Source organism: Bufo gargarizans, chromosome 4 (assembly GCF_014858855.1).
Source record: "Bufo gargarizans isolate SCDJY-AF-19 chromosome 4, ASM1485885v1, whole genome shotgun sequence".
NCBI lineage: Eukaryota > Metazoa > Chordata > Amphibia > Anura > Bufonidae > Bufo > Bufo gargarizans.
Window position 1 is genome coordinate 466353935 of NC_058083.1, and position 25657 is coordinate 466379591.

Here is a 25657-nt window from a genome sequence, read left to right on the forward strand (position 1 = left end):
CACGCCGCACTATGTCCTGACACCATACAGTGTCAGGATGTAGTGCACGTAGGCATGCACCATGACCTGATGCTGTGCATTGGCATTGTCAGGTCACAGTGCCGCACAGGGACCAGTAGAAAAACCGGGAGCGGTGAGTGCAGGAAAAGCACACCACCCGGAGCAGGAGAAGCAAGTGTATTTATTTATTTTATGTCTGATATGTGGTCTGATGAGGATTGGGGGTCTAATACAGATTGGAAGTGGGGGGGGGGGGGGGGGGGGGGGGTGGTGGTTTGATCTAAGGTCTAATAAAGCTTAGGGGTCCGATTTGAGGTCTGATAAAGTTTGGGGTTCCGATTTGGGGTCTCATACAGATTGTGAACCTGATCTGATGTCTAATAAAGATTGGGCATCTGATTAGGAGGTCTAATTTGAGGTTTGATAAAAATTAGGGGGTCCGATCTGAGGTTTGATATAGCTTGGGGATCTGATTGGAGGGGTCTGATAAAGATTGGGGAGGAGGGTCTGCTCTGCGATCTGATATAGATTGGGGGTCTGAATGGAAGGTCTAATAAAGTTTGAGGTCTGCAAGATTGGTGGGTTTGATTTTCCTCCAGTAAAACGTAGGTGGCGCTTATAAAGTGAAAAATACGGTATATTAGAAATATTCTGTCACGTTATCCGTATGTTTTAATAAAGTGTAGTTGAAAGTTTTGGTAAACTTTAAAAGGGTTTTTCCAGGAATTAGAATAGGTCATCAATATCAGGATCGGTTGGGTTACAACACCCGGCACCTCCACAGATCAGCTGTTTTAGCCAGCTGCCGACATCAGAAACTGAACAGTGTACGGAGGGCTCAACTGAATAGAAGATGAGCTGAATTAATCTGAAACTGTACAGTTTCCAGCACCGGTGGCTTGTATGTCCTGCTTTTCATATTTCCCATAGATTGTCAGCTAACATCTGGAACCTGCCAAAAAAGTTGCAAAAGCCCCCTACTAAAAAACTTAAAAAACAGAAGCAGAAACCTGTGTGTGAAAGTACCCTCAAGTCTTTTCCCTTCCACCGGTTTTGATAAACCTGCTACTTTTCCCTCAAAGAATTCTCTGAATTTGGCCAATAATCCAGTGGGCGCAGAGCAAGCCAACACATCCTGTGAGTGCACACTTATTTTCTTTGGGATAAACTTTTCATCACGCAGGCAGCCTGCAGAAAAGAGCAGGTACCACGCATTACAAGTAATTTTCACCATATGCCCCAACTATTAAGGTGTCAGCATAATTTGAGTACAAATGTAACATAGATGATGGAATTCCATGTTGGCAAAAATCGGAAACGCAGTATTTTATTTCATTCTTTTTCTACACAACTGCACACGATGTGCAGCTCGTACAAAAGCCATGAGGCCGCTTTAATTATCTCTTTAAATACACTTATGTAAATCTTAGTTTGGATTGTAAATAGCGGCATCTGCTCACTGTCAGCGAGAACTGTCCAAGTCAATTTTGATTTCTTTCACAAACTAAGCGCACTTGTTTTATCCCTCTTAGTCCTCGGGGGGGGAATTGGGGGTAACTGGAAACCACTTCACCATTCAGATATCACCATGACACATCAAATGCTTGTTTTGCTATTTTTGTATAGATAAAATTACCCTTTATGCGGAGGACATTATCCAGAGCTAAGCTATAAACAAATTTCTTAGCGAGCTGGAAGAATTTCTTTTTTATCTGGCAGGCACATGTGAAAAACGCAGCTCTTCAGAATTTATTCCCAAATACCTCACTTCATAAGTCACATTTATTTATATGACGGATGTAAAATGTGGGTAAAGTCTGGAGGTTTACAAGTACACCTTGAATGAAACCCCCCGGCAAGACAGACTATTTTTATTTTTTTTTTCGTTTTGTTTTTTTTAATAGAAGAGGCAGCTTGGAAATATGTATTAAAAAAGAAGGAGAAAATCTATAAAATATTTTTGCTTTGCCTATAAACTGTGCGATGCTGCCATCGCTGTAAGTGTCTCCTGATATAATATCATATACACATAAAAGTTTGGAAAGCTTTCTAAGGGCCCTTTCACATCTGCGTTATAGTCTTCCGGCATAGAGTTCCGTCGTCGGGGCTCTATGCCGGAAGAATACTGATCAGGATTATCCTAATGCATTCTGAATGGACAGTCCGTCCTTCAGGATGCATCAGGATGTCTTCCGTTCCGGAACGGAACGTTTTTTGGCCGCAGCAAATAGCGCAGCATGCTGCGCTTTTTGCTCCGGCCAAAAATCCGGAACACTTGCCGCAAGGCCGGATCCGGAATGAATGCCCATTGAAAGGCATTGATCCGGATCCGGCCTTAAGCTAAACGTCGTTTCGGCGCATTGCCGGATGCGACGTTTAGCTTTTTCTCAATGGTTACCATGGCTGCCGGGACGCTAAAGTCCTGGCAGCCATGGTAAACTGTAGTGGGGAGCGGGGAGCAGCATACTTACCATCCGTGCGGCTCCCGGGGCGCTCCAGAGTGACGTCAGGGCGCCCCAGGCGCATGGATGACGTGATCGCATGGATCACATGATCCATGCGCATGGGGCGCTCTGACGTCATTCTGGAGCGCCCCGGGAGCCGCACGGACTGTAAGTATACCGCTCCCCCGCTCCCCACTACTACTATGGCAACCAGGACTTTAATAGCGTCCTGGGTGCCATAGTAACACTGAAAGCATTTTGAAGACGGATCCGTCTTCAAATGCTTTCAGTACACTTGCGTTTTTCCGGATCCGGCGTGTAATTCCGGCAAGTGGAGTACACGCCGGATCCGGACAACGCAAGTGTGAAAGAGGCCTAAGCAGAGTTCTGGCCAAATAATAAAATCCTACAAGTGGTCATGACTTTGCGCATGATTTGGTTAGTTAGTGTACCCGAGCTCATCTTTGGTCACCCAGTCACCTGCCTACACACATGTATACAAAATTACTTCTCTACTGCATCCCCTCTCCTTACTTCTCCACAAGTTGACCTTGTGTATGTTACTCAAATAGTCACTCTTTCAAAACTTTTAAAGGAAGGTGCATATAATACGTACATCAGTTTCCACCAGAGCGTACACAATACGTCTGTTCCTGCTTTCCTAGCTGTGCATTCTGTACAGTTCAGGTGTGGGAGGATGATGACTGGCTCTGTCTGTCATGGGTCAACGGGTGTGAACCCACTGTGCCACTGACTGGCTATACTCTGATGGGCGTGTCTAAGCAACTACCTGGTTTTCACTAGAGCCTCAAATGATGAGGATAGACTGGAGCCATTAGGGTAGTTGCCAGGGGCTACTCCAGAGCGTGAACCGAGTCAGTGGCAGCTGGCAGATACCTTGGTAATTACCAGACGTGCAGGCGTAGTCGTTACCAGGAGCAACAGTGCAGTACCAAAGGATGAGGCAGAGGCGTAGTCAGACAGGCAAAAGGTCAGGGCAGGCGGCACAAGTCAGGCAATCCGGGTCGGTAACAGGAGAGACCAGGCAAGCAGGCAGGGATCAGACGATAAGCAGAGTCCAGGAAGGAAGTATAAATCGGGAGCATACAAGAGTATCAGGAACCAGCAAACTCAAGGACCTTGAAACTGAGGCATCTGGGAAGAGGGCTGAGCCACTTAAATCCCTGCAGGAGAGCCAGGGTTGGTCAACAGGGTCAGCCCTACCAGTTGATCCTGCTGATAAATGTTCTCTAAAGGAAATCTGTCACAACATAGCTCGGTATGAAGCCATCTTACATGTCAGATGCGCGCTTGTCAATACATTTAATGGTGTTAGTACCATTTCCATTGGTGGCCCCATTGTAGAGAAATTAGACTTTTTATTTTATGTTTATTCACCCCTGGGTGCAATGAGTGCAGTGCAATCGCGTCTCGCTGCATTTGAGGCTCTGCTATTTTTCCTAAATGGCCATGACTCCACCACTTTGACTGACAGGGCCAGGCAGTGAAGATGTACTCATGCCTGCCTTGAAGGCTGGTGAGCATATGTACTGTACTGTGCCTACATCAGTGATCACAAGACTTCAGGGTCAGGCGTGAGTACGTCTTCACTGACTGTTAAAGTGGTGGTGGCGTGGAGTGGAGCCTTGAGTGCAACAAGGTGCAAGGGCACCACCCTTGTTACACCCAGGGGCTAATTAGTATAAGACAAAAAAGCCTAATTTCTCCACAATGGGGCCACCAATGGAAATAGGGCCAACACCATTAGAATGTATTGACAAGCGTCCATCTGGCATGTAAGATGATTTCATTGCAAGCTATGTGGTAACAGATTTTTTTTCACATTTTGGAACTTTTATAGTTTCTACAAGGTGATTCAAAAAGAATGGCGCAAAAGTAAAGGCCTGTATTCAAATTCTGATCTTGCTATAGACAAGGTTGGTCTTCTTTTTGACAGTTTTCACGAATCTGCCCCTTTGTGTAAGGCCTCATGCACACGACCGTTGTGTGCATCCGTGGCCGTTGTGCCGTTTTCCGTTTTTTTTCACGGACCCATTGACTTTCAATGGGTCCGTGGAAAAATCGGAAAATGCACCGTTTGGCAGCCGCATCCGTGAGCCGTGTTTCCTGGCCATGAAAAAAATATGACCTGTCCTATTTTTTTCACGGCCAACGGTTCACGGGCCCATTCAAGTCAATGGGTCCGTGAAAGAACACGGATGCACACAAGATTGGCATCCGTGTCCGTGATCCGTGGCCGTAGGTTTTAGTTTCATACAGACGGATCCGAAGATCATAAAAAGCTTTTTCAGAGCTGAGTTTTCACTTCGTGAAAACTCAGATCTGACAGTATATTCTAACACAGAGGCGTTCCCATGGTGATGGGACGCTTCTAGTTAGAATACACTACAAACTGTGTACAAGACTGCCCCCTGCTGCCTGGCAGCACCCGATCTCTTACAGGGGGATATGATAGTACAATTAACCCCATCAGGTGCGGCACCTGAATATCATTGTGCGGCCCCCCCCCCCTCCCCTGTTGTTAACTCGTTGGTGGCCAGTGTGCGCACCCCCCTCCCTCTATTGTTTTAATACATTGGGGCCAGTGTGCGCGCCCCCCCCCCTCCCTCTATTGTTTTAATACATTGGGGCCAGTGTGCGCACCCGGGGAGGGGGGGCCCACTGGCCACCAATGAGTTAAAAACAGGGGGGGGGGGGGGTCTGCCCCCTGCTGCCTGGCAGCACCTGCCAGGCAGCAGGGGACAGTCATGTACACAGTTTTTTTGTATATTCTAACCTGAAGCGTCTCCATCACCATGGGAACGCCTCTGTGTTAGAATATACTGTCGGAAATGAGTTTCACGATGTAGCTCATATCCGACAGTATATTCTAACATAGAGGCGTTCCCATGGTGATGGGGACGCTACAAGTTAAAATATACCATCGGATTGGAGAAAACTCCAATCCGATGGTATAACAGAACTCCAGACTTTACATTGAAAGTCAATGGGGACGGATCCGTTTGAAATGGCACCATATTGTGTCAACATCAAATGGATCCGTCCCCATTGACTTGCATTGTAATTCAGGACGGATCCGTTTGGCTCCGCACGGCCAGGTGGACACCAAAATGACTTTTTTTTCATGTCCGTGGATCCTCGAAAAATCAAGGAAGACCCACGGACGGAAAAACGGTCACGGATCACGGACCAACGGAACCCCGTTTTGCGGACCGTGAAAAAAAACGTCCGTGTGCATGAGGCCTAAACCTGTACACAAAGGAGCAGGTTTAAGATGGTGACATCACAGGGAAAAAAAACTTTTTGCGTATTGGAATTGGCAAGAATGGGGTCTGCTGTGATAGCACAGTGAAATTTTAAGAATAAATAGATAAATGTGTTCCACAAACTGCAGTTCGCATCGGGTGAAAGGGCACAAAGTCTACTGTTCCCAATTTTTAGCCGAGGATACCATCACTGGCCACTCCTACTTGGAAATGTTAAAGGAAATGGCTTATGCCACAGACAGAGAAACATCTGCCAAATGTAGTCATCAGGATGGTATCATTAGGATGGTGCTCCTCCTCATTTCCCGTTGGATGTTCACAGATACCTGAATGAATTCTACCATAATGCTGGATTGGCCACACGGGAAAAACAATTCCCTAATGCACCAATGTGGCACTGTCCTCCATGATCACCTGATCTAACACCATGCAACTTCTTTCTGTGGGGATATATCAGAACTTGGTGTATATCTGCCCTACAGAAACAGGCGCTGAACGACCCGAGACGACAAAGTGGAGTCCATATCCAAGCATATGCTGGCACACGTGTGGACAGAACTGAATTACTGCCTAGACATATGCCAAATCACCAATGGAGCTCACATTGAACATTTGCACTTTATAGATAAAATTGGATAGTGTGTCTTTTCATGTTAGTAAATTTATGTTTATGCTCTCTCAGTTATGAATCCTCATACCAAGGTTATAATTGTGTACCCTTCTTTTTGAATCTCCCTGTATATGAGCAGTGGTGTGCCTACCAAACAGCCAGACTAGGCAACTGCTGTAGGGTCTGTGATGAAATAAGGCCGAGGAAATCAGCTTTCACTCTTTTCCCTGACACAGTTATAGCAGTTGCCTAAAACTGACACTATGGGGAATCCACAGAAAGTAAAACTTCAACTTACAACTTCAACTGAATGAAATACTAGCTAAATAAATCTGAATGCAGATAGCTCCCCCTAGTGGTGTTTGCATGCAGACAGAATTTAATCATTTAATTGTGAAAAAAAAAGCTTAAAATTGGTGCTCAGTGATCTGATCCATATAAATACACATCATAGAATTACGTTGCATATTAACATAATCAAAAATAATACATTTGTCTCCACAGGTGATGGAGCTCACCTGGCTTTGCTATTGGGCCCTATGAATTCTCTGTATGACCCTGATCTATAGTTTTAATCAGACTCCTTACAGTAAAACATGGACTGGTGGCAAACATTTCACATTGATTTTGATCTTACCAATAAATTTATTTTGCATAGACTCTAGCAAAGCTTGGTGTGCATCTTCAGCTTGCAACGCAAGAGAACATTCTCGGGCCAGTATGGTTCTTACAAGGTGCTCTCCACAACCTACAATTGGGAAGAAAAAATAAATTAAGTAGACTAAATGAGCTACATGTATATAGTGACACACAAAGACAACTTGTTATGACTAGGTAGTTTCTCAAATACTGTAGGTGTTGTACATATATAACCAAGAAGGGACAACACATTCCTTTTACTTTGTTCAAAGGTTTCCTCAGTGGGCTGTGTGCCCCCTAAAAATTGCTAGAATGAAAGGGCTTTAGTGCTCTTCAGAGTGGGATGTATCTTTAAAGATTCCTGAGCTATAGGTTGATGTTCCCAAGTTGTAAATGTATTCCCTACAGGATAGAGAAGGAGTTTGATCAGTGGGAGCCTTGACTACTACCGTAGATTGCCAAGTGTTGTAGTTCGGCTGCCCTATAGAGATGAATGAGTTGGCTCCATGCTTGGCTGCCACTCCAATTATATGCGGAGACATAGAACTCAGTTCTTGTGATCACTGGCGGTTTCAGTGGTCAGATCTCAACAGATCAGGGACTTCTCTCCATAACCTTTCATAAAGAGGACAAGTCACCATTCCTGACATGCCTATTTTAATAACTACATGCATTCCCCATGTAATAACAATTCTGGAACATCTATTCGTATGGCTCTATGTTGTGCCGTTCCTTTATTATTTCTACTAGAAGTTATGAATGAATTGCTAGCAGTCTGCAGTAAGGGTACAGAGGGGAGGTAACCACTTGGGGGGGGGGGGGGGGTTGTACCAGCACTGACTCCCTCTATCCAATTAGTGCTGACATTTTCAGACTGTGCAGGTACATAACCCCAACTTAACACCCCTCTGTACCCTTACTGCAGACTGCTAGCATTTCAGTCATACTTCTGGTAAAAATAATACAGGATATACACAATATAGAGTCATAATAGATCAGCGGCTCTCCAGCTGTTGCAGAACTACAACTCCCAGTATGCTCTGTATGCCTACTGCTATCAGCCTACAGCAGGGCATGGTGGGAGTTGTAGTTTTACAACAGCTGGAGAGCCGCAGGTTGGCCAGCCCTGTAATAGATGCTCTGGAATTGTTATTACATGGGGAATGCATAAAGCTATTAAAACAGACATGTTAGGAGCTGTATTGTAACTGTGCCTTCTAGAAATCAACATGGGCTGGGTGGCTCAACATGCCCACCTCAAGTTGTACTTGTACTTAACAGAGATGTCAGAAATTATTGAGCAATGGTAACATCCTAAAATGGATCAATTTAAATTTTGCACCTCCATTCCAAACTGTGAGGAGAAAAATTGACAGCTTTTGGACAGGAACATTTTCCTCCACTAATAGGTAATTTAAGTTAATGTAGCAAATTTAATACACTCACATGAGATTCTAAATCCAATCACAGGACAAAATGTAATAAAAAAAAAGTTGCCATACATGGCACTCAATGTTCCGCATAAGGTTTCATATCCAATCCAATTGCATCCATATTTTTTTTAATGCAGCATTTTAAAGGGTTTCGGTCACCAGAACAAACCCTATTAAACTGGCTGACATTAGCGATGTGCTAATGTAAGCAGACCCTAACTACTATTTTTATGCTTATAGATGCCCCGTTTACTGCACAATTTTAACTTTGATGATATGCAAATTAGCCTCTAGGAGCAGAAGGGGTGTTGCTCCTGCTCCTAGAGGCTCGGTTCTCCCACCCCAAGTCACGCCCTGCCATCCTTGATTGACAGGGCCAGCGTTCGTCTCCTCCTGCCAGCCCTGTGTGCTGGGACTGAGCAGGCACGAGATTTATCCAGCACACAGGGCCGGCAGGAGAAGACGAACGCTGGCCCAGTCAATGAAGGACAGCAGGGATAGACTTGAAGTGGGAGACGGGAGCCTCTAGGAGCAACACCCCCCCCCCCCCCCGCCCCCCCCCCCCGCCCCCCCCCCCTGCTCCTAGTGGCTAATTTGCATATTATAAAAGTTAAAATTGTGCAGTAACTGAGCATCCATAAGCATAAAAATAGTACAGTTGGGGTCTGCTGACATTAGCACATCGCTAATGTCAGCCAGTTTAATAGGGTTAATTCTGGTGACAGAAACCCTTTAAGATCTTAGACACAGTAAACTTCCTATAGAATATGTTATTACTGTTCCTTCATCTATAGAAGATGGAAGCAATTAAGGTAAGCATTGCCAAATACAGGAGCTCTAGGAATAGATATTATCGGTAGTTTTGCAATCCAAGATACAAACGATGATATACAAGTACAAGACCCATAACAGTTAAATATGGAACAAATCAATTAGACAGTGAAAACAAAACCAGTGCACTACACACTAGTCGCCCTTTCCAAGAGACACTGTACCTGCTCAACGTCCTGCTTCTGGACAGATACAGTTGCTTCCATTACACAATTTATACAGTAATTTTTGTAATGTCTAGTAATGAAACCCTTCTGACTAGAGAAATCATGTTCTAAGTATTTACAAAAACAGCTCCAACTAGAGTCCTCAGTACTGGATATACCTTCAAAGTGTACCTCCAATGGAAAAAATAAAAAATAAAATCACAATGCTCTAAGATGCAGATTGATCTTCCTTCCTAATTCACTTAACAGGAAGCTGTTGTCATTGTCTGTCATGTCACAGATACAGTACAGCTGCGACTCGGTCCCAGTCACTGTCTCCACACCCTTACCCACCTCTTTCCTCTCCCACTGCAGAGAAAGTTTGCTTGGATTAGTGTCAATGCTGCTGTAAGGGTACTTTCACACTAGCGCTTTTCTTTTCCGGCATAGATTTCCGTCATAGGGGCTCTATACCGGAAAAGAACTGATCAGGCATATCCCCATGCATTCTGAATGGAGAGCAATCCGTTCAGGACGCATCAGAATGTCTTCAGTTCAGTCATTTTGACTGATCAGGTAAAAGATAAAACCGCAGCATGCTACGGTTTTATCTCCGGCGAAAAAAAACTGAAGACTTGCCTGAATGCCGGATACAGCATTTTTCCACATAGGAATGTATTAGTGCCGGATCGGGCATTCAGAATACCGGAATGCAGGATCTGTCCTTCCGGTCTGCGCGGTAAAAATGGGAAAAAAGATACGAGACGGATCCGTTCTTGCCATGCATTTGTGAGACGCATCCGGATGAGTCTCACAAATGCTTTCAGTCACATTTAGACCGGCAGATCCGGATCACACTGCCGCAAGTGTGAAAGTAGCCTAATTACAGGACTGTATTAGCTAGATTTTTTTTCTTCTAAAATATAGAGCAAAACAAAAACAATATATGCGGTATATAAGACAGAATGTGGCATACACAGAAAATGTGCAATTCATTGTTTGGGAAAATCAAGCCATTTCATCTCTCGTCAATAAGTTAGTTCAGGGCTTTAGTAACTCAATTCTCCTACAAGTGAACAGTCACCAAGCCGCATAGAGCGCTCATTGTTAACTCTCCATCAGAAACTTGATTTTACAGACATATCCTCTGTTCACAGGTGCATATCCTAAAAGGTTATTTCATTGGAAGTATGCTTTAAGACTGCTTCAAAAATTAGCTATACTTCAAAGAAACCTTTTTCCCTCATCTCAAAGTATTTGCAACTAGCTTTCCTAGACGAGCCAAGAGCAAATCTGGGTCTGGGAGTCAGCCCTGCATAACTACAGGAGATTTTTGCATGCAGTGCTATTTTTTCCACAAAATTAGTGGACACCTCGAGTGATGGCTCCTCTAGCACATCATTGTGGCTTCCATCACAAATGAAAGCCATGACAAAGAAAATGTTAACAACTTGACAGAAGAGGAAAAGCATAAGGACCTATCGCAAGTTGATGTGAATTGCTAAAGCTCTTGGCATACAATCTCAATCAGCCGTCAGTGTGGCAGAATTTTGGGTCCCTAAGGCTACTTTCACACTTCCGTTGCCGGAACTTCCTGCCGGATCCGGCAATCTGCATGCAAACGGACAGCATTTGTAGACTGATCCGGATCCGTCTTTCAAATGCATTGCAAAAACGTATCCGTCTCTCCCTTTGTCATATGGACAAACTGATCCGTTTCTATTTATATTTTTTTTTCACATTTTTACCGGTCTGCGCAGGATTCGGCAATGCAGTATTTTTAATGCTGGATCCGGCACTAGTACATTTCAATGTAAATTAATGCCGGATCCGTCATTCCGGCGACTGATCCGGAATTTTGGACTCCATCCAAAACGCTGTTCAGTGACATCCTGAACGGATTTCTCTCCATTCAGAATGCACGGGGATAAAACTGATCAGTTCTTTTCCGGTATTGAGCCCCTAGGACAGAACTCTGTGCCGGAAAAGAAAAACGCTAGTGTGAAAGTACCCTTAAAAAGGCACAATTATGTGTACATAGCAGCCATTACACTTTATCCCCAACGTATGTCACAACCACATAGTTAGCTTGACAGATGTACAATCTTGAGAAGAAAAAAAAAAAAAAAAAAGGAACAAAAATTCTATAAAATTTTTCAAAAATTGAACAAAATTATGGAGCCTGTTAAATAGCAAGGAAGCAAGGACTGGTGAATAAACGGCTCTGATTAATATAACCAGTGGATGGACTGTGACAATTTTGGATACTTTAGAGAAGTAAAAATAAGGGTGGGTACTTTCACACTTGCGGCAGAGGATTCCACCGGAACTGCCTGACTGTTCTGGCAATCAGGACGCAAACGAATGGCATTGTCAGATGGACCTGGATGCGGCTCCGTCTGACAAATGCATTGAAATACCGGATCCATATCTCCGGTGTCATCCGGAAAGACGGATCCGGTATTTATTTATTTTCACATTTTTAAAAGGTCTGCGCATGCACAGACCGGAAAACCGGCTCCGTTTTGCCGGAACACTTAATGCCGGATCCAGCACTAATACATTTCAATGGAAATAAATGCCGGATCCAGCATTCTGGCAAGTGTTTAGGATTTTTGGCCGGAGAGAAAACTGCAGCATGCTGCAGTATTTTTTCCGGCCAAAAAACGTATTCAGAGTGCATTAGGATAAAACTGATCAGCTTTTTTTCGGTATTGAGCTCCTGTGATGGAACTTAACACCGGAAAAGAAGAAGGCTAGTGTGAAAATACCTTAAGACATTGAGAAAATGAAAGCTATACAATAGTGTGTTTGAGCGATGCCTGAAAAGCCACAAATCACAATGGGTGGTGCAAAAGTAAATATAAAGAAATAAAAAGAAACCTCACTACATTGTAATTTAATCTTTACACCAGACAGACTAATCTGTAAGTATTTCTCCAAGACTGGCCTATTTACATTAGGCCCCTGTATATATGGCCTCCCAATCTAGTAATGTCAGGAACAGTTAAAACCACATTACAAGAATCCTAAAGCATAACATTCCAACCACCACTGACTTAAGTCTAGCCTAAAAAAGCCACAACAAGAGATAAAACGCTATAATATACATCTTGGAGAAGACAATGGAAAAAAAGATTTCACCAATGTAACAATGCAATATGGGCCGCCAGATGCTGGAAGACCCCATCGGCCTTCATCTATGTGAATATCCTCTACAAGCAATGGTCGGGAAGTGGCTACAGAACAGAAAACAACTTTTGTGGAGTAGAGTCTACTTGCAGCATGTCGTGGAGAAATTATTGTAGTGCTCCTTCTTTTGAAGGACTCTGCTTTTAACTCAGGAAATTAGAAACAGGAGTGCCAGAGGGCATACACATCCAAGGCTGTACACTGGAACACACAAGTTTTCAATTACGGAACATGAAAGGAACTTCTGATGAACGAAAGAAATGAAATCCAGTCTTATTTCTGGGAGCCATATGCAGAGGACTTCGGAAACCTGACATCAACTCCAAGCTAGGTCTTGCTTACTCCTGGGTCACGTTAAGCTACACAATCTGGCCCTGGATTCCTCCACAGCGCTCACTACTGATCGAATGAATAAATACTTCAGCGAAATCCTGCTTAGTCAGCAATTTCCAGATGGCGTTTTTCTACTACAGTTATGTGCTTGGAATTCTTCTAACAAATGAAAATAAAAGATAATTACCGGTAGATATGGTCCACATTCACAATCAATGCATCTAAAATTAAATATGAAGCAAACTTAAAAAATAGTTCAGAAAATCTATCATTTTGTGTTTACAGCTCCTATGGACAACTATGAGTCTCCATGGTAAACTACAAACTCACCCCTGTGTATCCGATCCAGCAGACTCAGTTTGTAAAAGGTATAAATTATTTTACTAAATTTTTAATGTAGACTTTGACTGTGAAATGTGTTTAAAATGAGTATTTTTCTTTTTTTCCTTTAATTCTACAATAAATTTGATTGGGTTTCCTGGGACACCTTATCAATATCAGACCAGTAAAGTGAATGACTCCAATACCAATGAGCTGTTTGAAAGGGACACAGTCCTTGGATCGACTCTGCTGCCTCTTCTTGGGGACTGTGACATCATGTCACCAGTCAACATAGACTTTCGTCAGCTAAGTCCTATTCAAGCACATTAGAATGAGCTGAATACCAGAAATAGTCGCTAAAAATGTAAGGGGTTGTGCCTTGCGGATCCGCAAACCACGAATACTGGCTGTGTGCATTCTGTAGTTTGTGGAACGGAACAGCTGGCCCCTAATAGAACAGTCCTATCCTTGTCCATAAAGCGGACAATAATAGGCCATGTTCTATTTTTTCGTGGAACGGACATATGGAAATGGAATGTACAGTCAATTCTGGGTTTCTTCTTGCAGCCCCACTGAAGTGAATGATTCCACATATGGGGCCCCCAAAAAACGGAATGGACACGAACCAAAAATTGGTCTGCATAATGCTAAGTGCTTTATTCACAACCATACAGGTCAGTACTTCTCTGAAATGTTATCAATGATCCTGGGGCTGCTTCCGAGTTAGACTGACTGAGTAAAAGGTTAGGAAGCAGATTCGCCTGTATGCAGCTAGTTTCCACTCACCATCTCTGGGAGAACTGCAAACTAGACATTTACAGGGGAAAAGTGCTAGAAAGTGCCAGATACAAGTCATACAGTGGCCATATTTCTCATGTACACACACTGTACTTTTGATTAATGCATTGACGTGAATGGGACTTGCAGAAATCCATGATGAATACAACAGATTTTCAGCAGAAATTTCTGCTACAAATCTGCTATAATTTTCAGACTTCAAATCAAAGAATTTTGCAAGCACAAAGAATAAAATTATATTTATTTAAAATATGGGCCATAAAATTGTAAAAATAAAAAAAGAAGCATTACTCCCCCCACCCCCCCCCACCTATGTGCCACTGTTGCCATTCCAATGCTGATGCTGCTTGAATCCCTGCTGCTCTCCACCTTCTTGGTTTGATATGTTGGAAATTCCAAAAAAGGATTGCTCAACCAATCACTGGCTGGGGTGGGTCACAAATAGGGCCTTTAACATGGGCAATGACAACGTGTTGCATGAAAGATATGATCACCCAGCTAATGAATGTTTGCTTGTTCACTGGATGATTGCCAGGACATTTACATGTGGCAATTGCCCTGATCTAAAAGTCTTAAAGCGTACCTGAGTTTTCAAAAAACTTTGTATAGTGGCTGTGCTTTTTTGTACAATCATTACTGTGAAGGAACAGGTCTTTTTTGGGCTTCCCTAATGTCTCTTCCAGCCATATTATTCCCTGTTTAGCTGCATAGCTAGACGCATTTCACTCAGAAGCAGGGGGTATCTCCCCTTCTGTAAAATCTTCAATTTTTTTCAGCTCCGTAGCTGAACAGAACAGAGGAGGGCGGCTAAATGACACTTACAGGCTCACAGGAGGATCCTATAATTTTCAAAAGCTTTGTAGATACAGTTCTTTTATCAGGCTCAGGATCTCAGCTAGCATTAACACGCTCCCATTTCCTGTGAACACTCTCCTGTGTATCTGTTACCAGGGATGGATCTTGCCTGACAACGAGAAGTGGACAAATTAGGTGGAAGGGAGACCCCTAGTGGCCATGACTTTACAGCTTTTTTCAGGTGGATGTAGGCATATTTTTTTAAATGAATTTAGACATTTTCTAGTTACACCATTCTCCATTAAATTAAGTTGTGAGAAAGAACAGAGACTCTTAAAGGCCGGTGATTGGCTGAGCCTGGGCCTTTCCTGGAATTTCCAGTGTGTTGAGGGAAGACCAGACCAGCAGAGGATCAGTGGGGGTAAGTAATGCTTCCTATTTTTAGCCCAGTCTTAACAGTTAAAAAATAATCTCTCTGGATAACCCATTTTACAATTCCGGCCTTGAAGCAGAGATTGTATATTCTACTTGTGTTCTTTTTTTGTTTTTTACATCTCAGCATAATAACATTTTATTTTTGCAGCTGTATGAGTTATTTTTGTTTTGTGGGACAAGTTGTACTTACTATGAGTACCACTTTGGCATTTGTATATGTTAGTACATGTTACATTTATGAGAATGCCAAATGTGTCATTATACACTATGTGCATAAGCAGTTTAAAATAGGAATTTTTTTTTTTTTAGAAAATGGAGAACCGCACTCTGAAAGTTCCGGTGCCAATCAAAGGCTAAAATAGCCACATTCATGTAGTAGAAATTGAGGCACTCAGTTTTTTTTTATTCATGCATTATTTTCACATTCCAGTGGCAACTGGAATATGAAAATAATGCATGAATAAAACATTCTTAAACTCAACAAAAACCTGAGTGCCTCAATTTCTACTACTAAAATGGGAATTTTGTGACTTTTTTTTATTTTTTCCTGCTAACTTAGCATAAGTCAGGTCCATCAATCGTCATTGGGGCTGGGACAAGTGGTTTTTCACAGTGCCATGATCAGTCCTAAGGCCTCCTTCACACATTTTGGTCAGTTGTGTGAAGCGTTTTGGTCAGTTATTTCCATCAATGGTTGTATGCCAAAACCAGGATTGGAGCCTCCAATGAAAAGGTATAATGGAAAGATTTGCTCCTGTTCTGTATTTTTGACCTGCACCTGGTGTTGGCTCACAATCATTGATGGAAATCACTGACCAAACACTAAGGAGTAAATAAGGCCAAAGGGGTGGCCTAACTCCCAGATCCTGAGCATTCTCAAATCATAGTGGCAAACACCACAGGACTTTGATGCATTCATAGCAGGAGTTAGGGGTTTCTTCAATTGACCAGTATAAAAAAAAACAAAAAAAAACCTACGGTAATTTAATCCACTGTAAATGATGCTACACAGTGATGTGGTACATATAGTATGGCAGAAATCTAAAATGAAGAATAAGTATCAGACAATAAGAAGATACAGGATAACATTTGAGAACTGGCACATTCACATTCCTTGGTTTTATCTGTAATTTGCCCAGGGTCAATGAGGAGAGAAAAAAAAAATAGTTTACAAAATGTCCCATTAATGTCTACGTCTGGTGCAAGCATACAAACAGAAAATAGATCAACATTTTCAGAGTAAATATTGTTCCTATATATTCAAGCTGCCAAATGCTTTTTGGCCTGTGTCGACTATTACACAAATAAAAGGATGATTAAAAATGAATTAGCAGGCTACAGTCACAATTCATTGAAGACAAGAAGTCAATTATAGATAAACCAGCCTAAAGTTTTTTTTTTTTTATCATCTAATTAGAGACTGTTTGACTATTCACTCTAGGTGTATATATACAACGTATATCTGTTTCCAACAACAGACCACCCCCCCCCCCCCCCCCCAAAGTGTCCTCATGAAAAAAATAAAAAAAAATTGGACTCGATAGCCAGTGGCGCCTCCTTATCCTCTTAACGTTTGGTGCCAGAAGACAGCAGACATAGCACAGCACAGTGATGTATGGTCAGTTCAAATGGACAATGTTAGTGCAGCCCCACTTTCTAGTATGTGTGTGAAAAAATGTATAATGTCATGTATGGCTAGTAATACAGTATATGGGGCATGTGTCTGGCAACATATGTGGGCCGATGGGACTAGTAATATATTGGGCATGCGTCACTAGCAATATATTTGGGCACATGTGGCTAGTAATGTATGGGGCATACGTGGCAGGCAATATATGAAGGCATATGAGACAAGTAATTTATTGGGCATGAGTTACTAGCCATGTATTTGGCCATGTGCCGCTGGCAATATACAGTTAGGTCCATAAATATTGGGAGATCGACACAATTCTAACATTTTTGGCTCTATACACCACCACAATGGATTTGTAATGAAACAAACAAGATGTACTTTAACTGCAGACTGTCAGCTTTAATTTGAGGGTATTTACATCCAAATCTCACACAAAAGAAAACTGATCCGTCCCCCATTGACTTTCAATGGTGTTAAAGACGGATCCGTCATGGCTATAGAAGTCATAATACAACCGGATCAGTTCATGACGGATGCATTCGGTTGTATTATTGTAACGGAATTGTTTTTGCAGATCCATGACGGATCCGTAAAAACGCTAGTGTGAAAGTAGCCTTACATTTTATTGCATGCATTGCTCGTCACAATCTCCTGGACACCACACAAACCAATCAAGGTCCAATCAAGAGAACCAATTAGGATATTCTTCTGATTAATAAAAAAATAAAAGTTTTAGTTGCATAAGTGTATTAACAATTTGTTATGCTTCCTTCATGAAGATTCACTCCCTTTACAAGTGAGTTTAATATATATTTCTATGACTTTCTGATGAACTACAATATTTAGTAATGTGGTACAATGAGACGATATACGGTTAGTACAATAAATGTACAAATTTTAGATATGAATGTATAAAAATACACTTTTTCAACCCCCTTCAAACATATGCCTGCACATACACTATACATTTTTTTCTAACACCTTCCTAATTACAATTGAACATAACAAAGCTGCCACTAATCACTCACTCGGTCTTTACACATTTGAAAGTTTCAGAGAATAAACAAATGTAACTTCAAAGGGAAGATTGTGTCTAAACGTTAAGAATTTGCAGTGTTAAGACGTTGATGTTACCCCCATAAAAATAAATGATTCCAGTAAGAACTTGAAAGTCGCACCTAGAGTTTAGGAATATTCTACAACAATATTTGTGTTTCACTGAAATAACATGATCGTTTATGAGCAATGGAGACAGACGGTTCAATTCTTAGATTTATTCCCTCGCTGTTTATGCTTGGTCTACCAGCTTTAAAAAAAATCCACATTTCAATACCTTCAAGCATTAGGATAAAAAATAAAAATTAGCTGCTAGATTAAAAATTTACGGTAGCTGTAAAGACTATAACAAGTAAAACCTCTCCTACAGTTAAATTATACCTAAACTTCAGAATATACCTTATTTAAAAAACTATTCTAAATGTCATAAAATGAATATTTGTAATATACTGTATTTTTCACCGTATAAGGCCTCATGCACACTAGAGTATTTTTTAGCGGTCCGCAAAACGGGGTTCCGTTGTTCCGTGATTCGTTTCCGTTTTTTGGTTCCGTGTGTCTTCCTTTTTTTTTTGGAGGACCACCAGACATAGAGGAATGTAAAAAAAAGTCTGACAGGTAAATGACAGGAAAAAAATGGACGTGGACGACAATCTTGTGTGCCTCCGCGTTTTTTAGCGGTCCCATTGACTTGAATGGGGCCGCAAACCTTTATCCGCGAAAATATTAGGACAGGTTATATTTTTTTGACGGACTGGAACCACGGATCACGGATGCGGATGGCAAACTGTGCATTAGCCGAGTTTTCAACTGACCCATTGAAAATCAATCAATGGGTCCGCAGAAAATCACGAAAAACAGCGCAACAGACACGGAATAAAACAATGGTCGTGTGCATGAGGCCTAAGACGTACTTTTTTCCCCCCTGACACCCCCACCGATCAGCTGTTTGAGGAGGAGGCACTCGATACGGGCGCAGCTTCCTGGTCTTTACACTGTGTGCCGTCTCCTGTGGAGTGGCAGCATGGCGTAATTACAAGCGATCGATCCATTCACTTGAATGGCGATCACAATTACAATGCACTTCTGTGACAAAGTGCAGCGTAATGAATAGAAAGCGGCAGCCGCATGGAGCGTCGTGTTCTCTTCAAACAACTGATCGGAGGGGGTTCCGGGTGTCCTGATAGGTCAACAATATATCTGGCCAAACAACCTTTTTACCATTGTAGGTCTGATGAAAAAAGGAGATTTTTGTATAACTTACCAGTTAAATCTCTTTCTCGCTCTTCCTTGGGGGACACAGACCTTGGGTATAGCTCAGCTCCCTAGGAGGCGTGACACTAAGTAAAACTGTTAAGCCCCTCCTCCATCAGCTATACCCTCAGCCTGGAGATAGAGGCTACCAGTTGCGTGTCCAAGTAGTGAAAGGATAACAACCAATAACGGAAACAACCAGCCAGCAACCCAACGGGGCGCCAGACCATAACCCTGTAACCAAACACAGAAGGGTGGGTGCTGTGTCCCCCAAGGAAGAGCGAGAAAGAGATTTAACTGGTAAGTTATACAAAAATCTCCTTTTCTCGCCCATTTTCCTTGGGGGACACAGACCTTGGGACGTTCAAGAGCAGTCCAAGAAGGGAGGGACCACAAACCCAAGGCGGAACACCACCAGAGCATCAGGAAACCGCTGCCTGCAAAACCAGGCGGCCCAACGCAGCATCCGCTGATGCATGCGTATGCACCCTATAGAACTTTGTGAAAGTGTGCAGAGAGGACCAAGTGGCTGCTTTGCACAACTGTTCAGCCGAGGCCCGATGCCTCTGCGCCCAGGAAGCTCCGACTGCTCTGGTGGAATGAGCAGTGACGCCAAAAGGCGGAGGTCTGCCCTTGGCTCGATAAGCCTCAGACACCGCCAGTTTAATGAAACGGGCAATAGCCACCTTGGAGACCGCCAACCCTTTGCGCGAACCCTCCGGAACCACAAACAGGGAGTCCGTGCGCCGAAAGGACCCGGTGACCTCCAAGTAAATCCTCAACGCCCTGACCACATCCAGACGGTGCAGTTCCCGTTCTCTGGGGTGGGAAGGAGAGGGACAGAGCGACGGAAGGACGATGTCCTCATTGATGTGAAAGGCGGAGACCACCTTTGGCAGGAAAGTCGGGACAGGCCGAAGCACAACCTTATCCTGGTGGAAGATCAGGAAAGGTTCGGAGCAAGAAAGAGCCGCTAACTCCGACACCCGTCGGAGAGACGTGACGGCCACAAGAAAGATGACCTTGCAGGACAGAAGGCGAAGGGAGACCTCCCGTAAAGGCTCGAAGGGGGCTGATTGGAGCGCCGAGAGCACCACATTCAGGTCCCAGGAAGGAACTGGAGGGCGGTACGGCGGAACAGAGTGAGCCACCCCTTGTAAAAAGGTCTTAATTGGCCCTAGAGGGGCCAGGGGACGCTGGAGAAGAATAGACAGCGCCGAAATCTGACCCTTCAGAGAACTGAGGCACAGCCCCAGGTCCAGACCCGACTGGAGGAAGGACAGGATTGTGGGAAGAGAAAACCGGAGAGGTGGGATGCTCCGGGACTCACAGAACCCCAGATAGGACCTCCAAACCCGATAGTAGATCCTAGAGGATACGGGCTTACGAGCCCGGATCATGGTGCGGACTACGTCCGCGGAGAAACCCCGTCGCGTTAAGACGGCGGTCTCAATAGCCACGCCGTCAAACGTAGCGAGCCTAAATGCTCGTGGAAGATCGGTCCCTGAGAGAGAAGGTCTTCCCTGGAGGGCAGTGGCCACGGTGCGTCTGCCAACAGCAACATTAGGTCGGCGTACCAAGACCGGCGGGGCCAATCCGGGGCGATTAGAATCGCGGGGACGCCCTCTGCCGCGATCCTCCGAAGAACCCGTGGCAGGAGGGGAAAAGGAGGAAAGACGTACAGAAGGGAGAATTCGCGCCACGGAAGGACGAGCGCGTCGGCGCCGTATGCCTTCGGGTCCCGTGCCCTGGCCAGGTATAGGGGGACCTTGTGGTTGAATTTGGAGGCCATGAGGTCCACGTCGGGGCGACCCCAGCGAAGACAAAGGGCTTCGAACACCTCTGGGTGCAGGGACCATTCTCCCGGGTCGATGGTGGACCGGCTGAGGAAATCCGCCGCCCAGTTGTCCACCCCCGGGATGTAAATCGCAGATAAGGCCGGCACGTGCGTCTCCGCCCAGAGGAGAATGAGGGTCACCTCTTGCATCGCTGCAGCGCCTCCCTGATGGTTTATGTATGCCACAGCCGTGGCATTGTCCGATTGGATCCGAACAGGGTGGCCCCTCAGCAGATGGGTCCAGTGTCTGAGGGACAGAAGAATCGCCCTCAGTTCCAGAATATTGATTGGAAGTCTGGACTCCGATAGAGACCAAACGCCCTGGACGGACCGGGGAGGGAAAACCCCCCCCCCACCCCCGTAAGCTGGCATCTGTGGTAATCACCAGCCAGTTCAGTGGAAGGAAGGACTTCCCCCTTAGAGGGATATGCAACCACCAGCCGAGGGAAGCTCGAGCCAGGGGAGGCAGAAGAAAGGTCCTGTCCAGACTCCTCAGTGATTTGTCCCAGGCCGACAGAATTGCCCTCTGAAAGGTGCGGGATCGGAATTGTGCGAACGGCACCGCTTCGAAACAGGCAACCATCTTTCCCAACAACCGCATGCTGGATCTGAGGGAAGGGCGGTGATGACGGAGGAGACTGCGAACCGACCCGCGAAGGGCCAGACGCTTGTCCGACGGAAGGCGGACCTCCGCCAACTCTGTATCCAGGAGCATCCCCAGGAAGATCAGCCGTCTGGAGGGGGTAAGGGAAGATTTGGGGTGGTTGATAATCCAACCGAACCGCGTCAGGGTCTCCAGAGTGAGTTCCACACTGCGGGATGTCTGAGAGAAGGAGGGTGCCTTGACCAGGATGTCGTCCAAGTATGGGAGAAGAAAAACACTTCTTGAACGTAGAAGGGCCAAGACAGGGGCCAGGACCTTGGTGAACACTCGAGGAGCAGTCGCCAGACCAAAGGGAAGGGCGACGAATTGGAAGTGATCGTCCCCCACCGCAAAGCGCAGGAAGCGGTGATGACATGGAGCAACCGGAACGTGGAGGTATGCATCCTGAATGTCGATTGAGGCCATGAAATACCCTCTTTCCAGGGAGGCCACTGCGGACCTGAGAGACTCCATCCGGAATCTCTGCAGTCGGAGAAAACGGTTCAGGCGTTTTAGGTCCAAGATCGGACGCACTGAGCCTTCCTTCTTGGGAACCACAAAGAGGTTCGAGTAGAACCCCCTGAACCTTTCCGTCGGAGGCACGGGGGCGACGACACCCTTGTCCATTAGAGAGTGAATGGCCGCGAAGAAGGCGGCCACTCGTACGGGATCTCGCGGAGGACAGGATCGGAAGAAACGGTCTGGCGGAATGGACGCAAATTTGATTTTGTATCCGCAAGATACAATCTCGAGCGCCCATGCGTCTGAGATGTGGGCCCGCCATACGTTCCTGAATAGGAGGAGGCGGCCCCCCACCCGGGTGGGTGGGGGCGCACCTTCAGGCAGAGGGCTGCTGGCCTGTGGGAGCCCGTGCAGGCTGGGACTTGCGCCAGGTAGGTTGCGTCCGAAAAAACGGCTTCTTGCGTCTATCCTGGGCTGGGCCAGAGGAAGAAGAACTGGCCGCGGGTCTAGACCCGGTGGGCTTGCGAAAGGACCGAAAACGGGACGAACCAGCGCGACCACGGGGGGCGCCCATTGGCCTGGACTGGGGGAGGTGAGTACTCTTCCCACCCGTGGCCTCTGATATAAGTTCGTCCAGACGGGTTCCGAACAGGCGGGAACCCGTGAATGGTAGGCCGGCCAAAGAGCGTTTGGAAGCGGCGTCCGCCGCCCAAACCTTCAGCCAGAGTTCCCTCCTGACAGAAACTGCCAGGGCAGAGGAACGGGCAATGAGGGCACCCGCATCAAGGGAGGCCTCACAGACGAATTTTCCGGCCTGAACAATTAGTTGGGCTAAGGAACGGAGGTCCTGAACAGGGACGTCCGACCCTAACTCCCGTTCCAGTTGCAAACCCCATTCAGAGACCGCTTTGCCAACCCAGGCGGAGGCAAAGACCGGTCTAAGGGCCGAACCAGAGGCAGTAAATATGGCCTTGGAGAGGGATTCCGTACGACGGTCCTCAACAGACTGGAGGGAAGATCCGTCCTGTACAGGAATAGTAGTGCTTTTGGACAGGCGAGCCACGGGAGGATCAACCTTAGGCGGGGATGTCCACGTGGTCACAGAATCCGCTGGAAAGGGATAACAAATGTCCAGCTTTTTGGGTGTAATAAAGCGGACGTTAGGCCGAGTCCAAGCCTTGGATACCACAGAAGAAAAATCAGCGTGTATGGGAAAAACCTTGGTGGCCTGTTTGGGGCGGAGAAAGGACACGCCGGCCTGTTCAGAGCTGGGGGGGTCATCGTGTAGCTGAAAGGTATCACGGATGCTAGTGACAAGATGCCCCACCGCGGACGCCAATTTGGACGGAAGCTCTGAGTCCATGTCCACGTCCGAATCCGCCAGTTCTCCCTCAGAAAGCGTATCCCTTTGAGAGGATAGACTTGACTGAGCTCGCACGCATGGCGGAGAGAGCGAAGCATCTGGAGAAGATGTGCGCTCAACCCTTGAACGTTTCTGAGTATGCCGGGCCCTGGAAGATTCGCTGGGAGGCAGGGAACCAGTGGGGGCGGCAGAAACGGTAGTCCCAGCGGGTGCGACAGGGATTGTGGCAGCCTGCGGGAGAGGCGGTCTATCCACGAGACGGCCCACTACGTGTGTAAGGCTTTCCACCGCCTGAGACAGAGACCTAGCCCAGTCAGGGGGTTCAGAGGCACCGGGGGGCGCAGCGGGAAGCGGGCCCTGCACCGGGGCCTGACATGCAAGGCAATGCGGCTCAGATTGCCCACGCGGAAAAAGTTCCTTACAGGCGGTACAGGCATGGTACCAGGGTTTGGGGGCACCTGTGGGATCTGACATGCTGAAGTGTGGTTGTACTCTAATATAGAGACCACAAAGGGTTATAGCAGCTATGACCAGGAGGGTTAGGAGAGGGTTAACTGTCCTACCAGTGCCTCAGAAGAACGTCAGGAGATGGCCCAGATCAGCAGCAGCAGAGAAGCAGTGAGCAGCAGAGAGCAGCAGAGAGCGCCCACAGAAGCCGAGCGATGTACACAGGAGGTTAGAGTCCCCCACCGTGTCCCAGCTTCCTGTCAGGAGTGAGGAAGCGCGGGAAACCTCAGCAGAAAGCGCTGGGAACAAGCTCCGCCCCCTCCAGCGCTTGAAATGTCTCCTGTGAAGGAGAACGTAGCTCCGCCCCCAAAATGACGCGCGGAAGCCCCGCCCCCTGCCGGGACCGCTAAGCCCCGCCCCCCGTTCTCGGCGGGAAGGGGGAGAGAGAGAAGAGAAAAATGGAGTCAGCCCCGAATGAGGGGGGGGGGGGGGGGGGGGGGGAAGATAGCAGCGTGGGGGGGAAAAGCGTGGGGGTGCTGAGGATGCTGCTGTGCTGCATTGTCCTGCAGATGAGCGCTCAGAATGAGCGACCACGGGTGCCCCCCTTACCCAGAGGGGTAGATGCTGCAGATAGGGACGGGGTATGGGCTGGAATAGCCATCTCAGGCTAGTTTCACACTTGCGGCAGGACGGATCCGACAGGCTGTTCACCATGTCGGATCCGTCCTGCGGCTATTTCGCCGTGCCCGCGGACCGCCGCTCCGTCCCCATTGACTATAATGGGGACGGGGGCGGAGCTCCGGCGCAGCACGGCGGTGCACGGAGAAAGCCGCCGGACTAAAAAGCCTGACATGCAGTAATTTTAGTCCGGCGGGCTTTCTCCGTGCACCGCCGTGCTGCGCCGGAGCTCCGCCCCCGTCCCCATTATAGTCAATGGGGACGGAGCGGCGGTCCGCGGGCACGGCGAAATAGCCGCAGGACGGATCCGACATGGTGAACAGCCTGTCGGATCCGTCCTGCCGCAAGTGTGAAAGTACCCTCACCGTGCGACGTCTTCACCCTCAGTCCTTTCCAGCAGGGTCGCCCCTTCAGCCACTGGCACCGCAGTGGCAGGAAGCTGGAAGAGGGGCTTGGCGTGCGGGCGACCCCCTAGCTGGCGGGATGTAGGGGAGCCATTGCTGCCCAGATCCTCCTATTGCTTCTGTGGGGGAGGCAGCAGTGCAGATAAGTTGGCACTGGCGCAGCTCAACCCCGGGAGAGCAGAGAGGTCAAATGCGTCTCTGGTATCCCTAGGAAAAAATAAAATAACAAAATTAGAAGAAAAAGTAAAAATAACAAGGAGAAAACAGCCCTGCAGTAGCAGGGAGTGTCTTGCCTCCTTGGACACTAAGCTAAAACTGGTAGCCTCTATCTCCAGGCTGAGGGTATAGCTGATGGAGGAGGGGCTTAACAGTTTTACTTAGTGTCACGCCTCCTAGGGAGCTGAGCTATACCCAAGGTCTGTGTCCCCCAAGGAAAATGGGCGAGAAATATTGTTTTCCAATTTTCCTCCTCTAAAACCCAGGTGCGTCTTATAAGGTGGAAAATACAGTATATATATATATATTTTTTTTTTTTTTATTTACTTACTTTTTCCTTACGAAACAGGCAACAGAAGTTCAGGTGCCTATAACTAGTGTTGAGTGAACTTGTGTTTTA

The 25657-nt window shown here is 46.1% G+C and overlaps 1 protein-coding gene across 1 annotated transcript in view; it reads right to left on the minus strand.

Moving 5' to 3' along the window:
- TASP1 (taspase 1) overlaps window positions 1-25657 on the minus strand; it is a 170409-nt gene that overhangs the window by 38501 nt on the left and 106251 nt on the right. Inside the window, exon 12 of the mRNA XM_044289495.1 lies at window positions 6979-7089. Within this exon, the coding sequence (XP_044145430.1) occupies window positions 6979-7089 (111 nt within the window). The remainder of the gene's footprint in view (window positions 1-6978; window positions 7090-25657) is intronic.